Here is a 7,017-nt window from a genome sequence, read left to right on the forward strand (position 1 = left end):
GAGAGAGACAGAGAGAGAGAGAGACAGAGAGAGAGAGACTGAGAGAGAGAGATAGAGGGGAGAGAGGGGAGAGGGAGAGGGAGGAAGAGAGGGAGGAAGAGAGGGAGGGAGGGAGGGAGGGAGGCAGGGAGGGAGGGAGAGAGAGAGGGAGGGAGGGAGGGAGGGAGAGAGGGAGGGAGGGAGAGAGGGAGGGAGGGAGAGAGGGAGGGAGGGAGGGAGGGAGAGAGGGAGGGAGGGAGAGAGGGAGAGAGGGAGAGAGACAGAGAGGGAGGGACGGAGAGAGACAGAGAGGGAGAGAGACAGAGAGAGAGAGGCAGAGGGGAGAGAGGGAGGGAGAGAGACAGAGAGGGGAGAGGGGAGAGGGAGAGAGACAGAGAGGGGAGAGGGGAGAGGGAGAGAGACAGAGAGGGGAGAGGGAGAGAGACAGAGAGGGGAGAGGGGAGAGGGAGAGAGACAGAGAGGGGAGAGGGAGAGAGGGAAAGCCAGCCCCGGCGCCGACACTCTCCCGCAGGGGGGGGGCGGTCCCCGCCTGGTCTATCCTGGGCATGGCAGAGCAGGTTGGCACGGCTGGGTGGGGTGGCGTGGGAGGAGCTTCGGCCCCCGTGGAAGTTCCTGCCAATCCTTCAGCCCCACGCCTGCGACTTGCAATAGTGAAGCACCAGCTTCCCATCACTCCCGAAGCACTGCGGAGAAGGAGAGGAGGGTTTCAGCGACTGCGGAGAGAGATCCACGGCCCACCCACTCTGAACACCGACAGCCTGCAGAGCCCCACCCCTCCCTCTGCTCTACCGGACCCCAACGCCACCCCAATACCCTCCTCCCCCTCCCATCTTCGCCCGTTCAGCTACTTATCCCACTCCCCGTTTCTGGTAGCGGCGACACGTACATCTCCCTCCGACAGTGCAGCACTCCCTCAGTACCGGCACCGGGGGGGAGTGTCGGCCGGGATTATGGAGCTCAAATCCTAGAGTATATACATCTCCCTCTGACAGTGCAGCACTCCCTCAGTACTGGCACCGGGGGGAGTGTCGGCCTGGATTATGGAGCTCAAATCCTAGAGTATATACATCTCCCTCCGACAGTGCAGCACTCCCTCAGTACCGGCACCGGGGGGGAGTGTCGGCCGGGATTATGGAGCTCAAATCCTAGAGTATATACATCTCCCTCTGACAGTGCAGCACTCCCTCAGTACTGGCACCGGGGGGAGCGTCGGCCAGGATTATGGAGCTAAGGATGTGCCTTGTGTTGTGACAATTTCTGGGAAATAGTTAACCCCTGCCCTTGCCCCGCCCGTCATCCCCCGCCAATCCCCACATTCCCCCCGTCCGATCCCAGGCCACCATACGAAGCTCTCTCTGAATCCCAGGTCGTACCTCGTATAACGTACCCACGTCCTGGTCCGGTGAAGGTGCAAAGGACTGATTCACGTAGATGAACTGCAAGAGGGGGAGAGGAGAGAGAGAGACAGCTTTCAGACAGGGCAGATCAAGTGGGAATCAAGATGGATCTTTCACAATTATCCCTCTTCGAAATCAGATCGAGCTTGCTGCTGGCGTTCACAATGGTAATTTCCTATGTCAACTGTCACGCTGCTATTGCAATCTCACAACTGTGGTGGCGCTGTAGCATACCTGGAAGGCCAAAGGAGGCAGGGGGAAGACTATGAGGCCAGCTCGGCTCAGTCAGGATATCGATTAGAAACTCAAGGGCATGGCTCCCCACAACAGGAATTTGATCCCCATAATCCAGGCCGACACTCCCCCCGGTGCCAGTACTGAGGGAGTGCTGCGCTGTCGGAGGGAGATGTATATACTCTAGGATTTGAGCTCCATAATCCAGGCCGACACTCCCCCCGGTGCCAGTACTGAGGGAGTGCTGCACTGTCGGAGGTAGGTAGAGGAACGCGCGCTCTCTGCTACTCACCAGCTGTTCAGCCGAGTCAACTTTGAGGAACTTCTTGATGAACTGGCCGAGTCCCTGGATGGTCCGTGACCTCTCCACTGTCCACTTCTTCTGCTTCATGATGGGGGTATCGCCCACGGCCTTCAGCAGCACGTCAACTGCAAGGGGGGGGAGACACAGCAGGGAAGACATGAGACACAGTGAGAAGGGGCTGGCGTGTCGGTCAGGACGCATCATGGACTCCCCTTCCAGCTCCCTCCCAGCCCCAAGCCTCCCTCGCCACCATCGGGACCTCCCCTCCCCTTCCATTCACGCACCCCCCGCCACCACCACCACCACCCCCCATCCCATCTCTCCTCCTAACTCCCCCCAGCCCCCAAAACCATTGGGCACTCCCTCTGTTATCTTTTGGAATTCAACGCCACCTTTGTGCTTCCTCTTGATCTCCCCGTCCCCTCAACCTCCAGTCGCACTGCACTCCAACCACCCTCCCTCAAACTCTTCACCTCGCCCTAGGCCCACACTGCTCCTCCCCCCTTCGAGCTATTCCCCTACTTTTCCTTTCCCTCGACCCACTCTCCCCCCCCTCGAGCTACTCTCCTCTCTTCCCTTTACCCCTACTCTCCCCTTCCCACGGCCTACTATCCCTCAAGCTGTTCTCCTCCATTCCCTCAAGCTCCTCTCCCTCGAGCTCTCCTTTCACGTTTCCAACTCTCCTCCCCTTTCCCTCGACTTGCTCTCCCCTTCCCACGAGTTACTATCGCTCGAGATACTCTCCTCCTTTCGCTCGAGCTACTCTCCTCCTTTTGCTCGAGCTACTCTCCTCCTTTCGCTCGAGCTACTCTCCCTCGAGCCCCTCTCCTCCCATCCCTCGAGCCCCTCCCCTCCCTCGTGCCCCTCCCCTCCCCTCGAGCCCCTCTCCTCCCATCCCTCCAGCCCCCCTCCTCCCATCCCTCCAGCCCCCTCTCCTCCCCATCCCTCCAGCCCCTCTCCTCCCATCCCTCCAGCCCCTCTCCACCCATCCCTCCAGCCCCTCTCCTCCCATCCCTCCAGCCCCTCTCCTCCCATCCCTCCAGCCCCTCTCCTCCCATCCCTCCAGCCCCCTCTCCTCCCATCCCTCCAGCCCCTCTCCTCCCATCCCTCGAGCCCCCTCTCCTCCCATCCCTCGAACCCCTCTCCTCCCATCCATCGAGCCCCCTCTCCTCCCATCCCTCGAGCCGCTCAAAAAGGGAAGGAGACAGAAATCAGGAAGCTACACCCGTGGTGAGGAAAATGTTAGAAGCTATGATTAAAGATGTTATAGCGGGGGCACTTAGGAAAATTCAAGGCAACCAGGCAGAGTCAACACGGTTTTGTGAAAGGGAAATCACGTTGAACTAATTCATCGGAGTTCTTTGAAGGAGTCACGTGTGTGGTGAATGAAGGGGAACTGGTGGATGTGCTGTACTTAGATTTCCAATATCATTTGATAAGGTCCCACCTCAAAGTTTATGACAGGTACTAAAAGCTCGTGGTGTAGGGGAGGGGAGTGGGGTAACATATCGGCCTGGATAGAAGATTGGCTCGGCTAACAGGAAACAGAGAGTAGATATAAATGGGTCTTTTTTCTGGGTTGGCAGGATGTGGCGAGGGGTGTGCCACAGGGATCAGCGCTGGGGCCTCAGCCTTTCACAAGGATGAAGGCATCGAAGGAGCGGCGGCTAAATGTGCTGACGGCACAAATTTAGGGTAGGAATGTGAGTTGTGAAGAGGACGTAAGGAGGCGACGAAAAGATGCCGGCAGGTTAAACGGGTGGGCAAAAGGATCTGGCCGACGGAGCATAATGTGGGCAAGTGTGAAATTGTCCATTTTGGCTGGAAGAATAAAAAGAGAAGCTTATTATCGAAATGAGAGAGATGGCAGAGCTCTGAGGTGCAGAGGGATCTGGGTGTCCTAGTGCATGAATCACAAAAGGTTAGTGTGCAGGTACAGCGAGTGATTAGGAAGCTAATAGAATATTATCGTTTATTGTGAGGGGAATTGAATATAAAAGTAGGGAGGTTATGCTTCAGTTGTACAGGGCACTGGTGAGACCACATCTGGAGTACTGTGCACAGTACTGGTCTCCTTATTTAAAGAAAGATGTAAAGGCATCAGAAGCAGTTCAGAGAAGGTTAACTAGGGAAGGTCGGACAGGTTAGGCTTGTATCCGCTGGAGTTTAGAAGAGTGAGAGGCCACTTGATTGAAACCTTTAAGATCCTGAGGGGTTTTGGACAGGGTGGATGTGGAGAGGATGTTTCCTCTTGTGGGAGAATCTAGAATGGGGTGGGGGGCGGGGGTCACTGTTTAAAAATAAGGGGTCGCCCATTTAGGACAGAGATGAGGAGAAGTTCTTTTTGCTCAGAGTGTGGTGAGTTTTTGGAACTCTCTTCCTCGAAAGACGGTGGAAGCAGAGTCTTCGAATATTTTTAAGGCAGAGGGTGATAGATTCTGGATTAACAAAGGGGGTGAAAGGTTATCGGTGGGGGGGGAGGCGGGAATGTGGGGTTGAGGGGACAATCAGATCAGCCATGATTTTATTTGAATGGGGGAGCAGGCTCGAGGGGCCTACTCCTGCTCCTAATTCGTATATATTCATGTACCCTCCCCCCCTCCCCCCCACCCCCCTCGAGCCACTCCCCCCCCCACCCCCCAAGCTACTACCCCGCCCCCCCCGAGCTACTCTCCCCCACCCCCGAGCTAGCCACTCCCCCCACCCCCTCCCCTAGCCACTCCCTCCCAGAGCTACTCTCCCCCCTCCCTTAGCCACTCCCCCCAGAGCTACTCTCCCCCCTCCCTAGCCACTCCCCCCACCCCCTCCCCTAGCCACTCCCCCCACCCCCTCCCCTAGCCACTCCCCCCACCCCCTCCCCTAGCCACTCCCCCCACCCCCTCCCCTAGCCACTCCCCCCACCCCCTCCCCTAGCCACTCCCCCCACCCCCCTCCCCTAGCCACTCCCCCCCACCCCCCTCCCCTAGCCACTCCCCTAGCCACTCCCCACACCCCCCTCCCCTAGCCACTCCCCCCACCCCCTCCCCTAGCCGCTCCCCCCACCCCTCCCCTAGCCGCTCCCCCCACCCCCTCCCCTAGCCACTCCCCCCACCCCCCTCCCCTAGCCACTCCCCCCACCCCCCTCCCCTAGCCACTCCCCCCACCCCCTCCCCTAGCCACTCCCCCCACCCCCCTCCCCTAGCCACTCCCCCCACCCTCCTCGCCACTCCCCCCACCCCCCTCGCCACTCCCCACACCCCCCTCCCCTAGCCACTCCCCACACCCCCCTCCCCTAGCCACTCCCCCCACCCCCCTCCCCTAGCCACTCCCCCCCCACCCCCCTCCCCTAGCCACTCCCCACACCCCCCTCCCTAGCCACTCCCCACACCCCCCTCCCCTAGCCACTCCCCCCACCCCCCTCCCCTAGCCACTCCCCCCCACCCCCCTCCCCTCGCCACTCCCCCCACCCCCCTCCCCTCGCCACTCCCCCCCCCTCGCCACTCCCCCCCACCCCCCTCCCCTCGCCACTCCCCACACCCCCTCCCCTAGCCACTCCCCCCACCCCCCTCCCCTAGCCACTCCCCCCCACCCCCCTCCCCTAGCCACTCCCCCCCACCCCCCTCCCCTAGCCACTCCCCCCACCCCCCTCCCCTAGCCACTCCCCCCCTCCCCTAGCCACTCCCCCCCCTCCCTAGCCACTCCCCCACCCCCTAGCCGCTCCCCCCACCCCCTCCCCTAGCCACTCCCCCCACCCCCTCCCCTAGCCACTCCCCCCCACCCCCTCCCCTAGCCACTCCCCCCCACCCCCTCCCCTAGCCACTCCCCCCACCCCCTCCCCTAGCCACTCCCCCCCACCCCTAGCCACTCCCCCCACCCCCTAGCCGCTCCCCCCACCCCCTCCCCTAGCCACTCCCCCCACCCCCTCCCCTAGCCACTCCCCCCCACCCCCTCCCCTAGCCACTCCCCCCCACCCCCTCCCCTAGCCACTCCCCCCACCCCCTCCCCTAGCCACTCCCCCCCACCCCTAGCCACTCCTCCCTCCCCTAGCCACACCCCCAAACCCGCCCCCAACACCCCCCCCCCCCCCCAATCCCCCCCTCCTAGCCATCCAATCGGCCGCTCAGGAGAGATTCAGTGACAGCTGCACCCGCCTATCCGCTACCTGTGCTCTCCACGACGCCCCTATTGGACAGGATCGTCAAGGCCTAACACCTGATCGGTTGGCCGGCAAGTCAATCACCGGCCACCCCACCCACATGACTCACACCCTTTGATGGACGTCTGACGCTTTGGAATCGCCGCCAGCGGCACCGCTCAACACCCCATTGGACAGGAGCAGCAAACGCTGACACATGATTGGTCGGCCAGCATGTCTATCACCACCACCCTTCCCCTCGCGAAAAAGAGCTCGATTGACAACGAGCTTCTGACCCGCCCCCTGGGCTGCACGCGGTCTCCTCATTGGTCCCGGTCCTCGGAGGCCCTTCCCCGATTGGGCGGCGCCGCGTCAATCAACGCGGCCACACCGCCCCCAGCATCAGATTGACAGCGCGAGCTTCGGACCCACCCCCGAGGCCACCCTCGGCTCCTCATTAGTGGGCCGCCGCGTCAATCATCACATCCCACCCACCCCCCCCCCACGTGACCAGCGGCCGATGGGCTCACGGCGGCCATCTTGTCGTCGTAGCCGGAGTGCTGGAGGCCGCTTCTCACTTTTCTTCTTCAGTTCGGCTTGCGCTTCCTCGGCCGCCGTCGTCGAAGAAGGAGGCGGAGGCGCCGGCCCGCTGGGCGAACTGTCCACTCGCCCGGCTTCTCCGTCTCCCTCGGCCGTCGCCGAGACGCCTCCGTCGCTCTCGGCGTCCGCCATCTTGTGAGCGGCGAAGGAAGGGGTGGGGGAGGCGGAAGTGACGTCGGCATCCTGGCAAAAAGGGCCGAGCTGGAGGGGCGCATGCGCACTACGCCGCCGGGCCATCTTTGATGCTGGCAAAATAGCTTTACCCTGGGTTGCAATGGGAGAGCCCATTCAGCCCATTGATTTCCTGCTGCTATCCCACTGCATCCTCTTCCCCTATGTAAATGGCCTCACCTATTTACAATCTAGCT

The 7,017-nt window shown here is 61.6% G+C and overlaps 1 protein-coding gene across 1 annotated transcript; it reads right to left on the bottom strand.

Moving 5' to 3' along the window:
* atg12 (ATG12 autophagy related 12 homolog (S. cerevisiae)) lies at window positions 1–6,798 on the bottom strand. The gene is made up of 4 exons (XM_078538045.1): window positions 6,628–6,798; window positions 1,924–2,060; window positions 1,374–1,436; window positions 1–683 (listed from the first exon to the last, which is right to left on the bottom strand). The coding sequence occupies exons 1-4, from the start codon at window positions 6,779–6,781 to the stop codon at window positions 624–626; spliced, it is 414 nt and encodes a 137-aa protein (XP_078394171.1). The 5' UTR covers window positions 6,782–6,798; the 3' UTR covers window positions 1–623.
* Window positions 6,799–7,017: the final 219 nt, after the last annotated feature.

This window comes from Cetorhinus maximus, unplaced genomic scaffold, assembly GCF_964194155.1.
Source record: "Cetorhinus maximus unplaced genomic scaffold, sCetMax3.hap1.1 HAP1_SCAFFOLD_3716, whole genome shotgun sequence".
Classification (NCBI taxonomy): domain Eukaryota; kingdom Metazoa; phylum Chordata; class Chondrichthyes; order Lamniformes; family Cetorhinidae; genus Cetorhinus; species Cetorhinus maximus.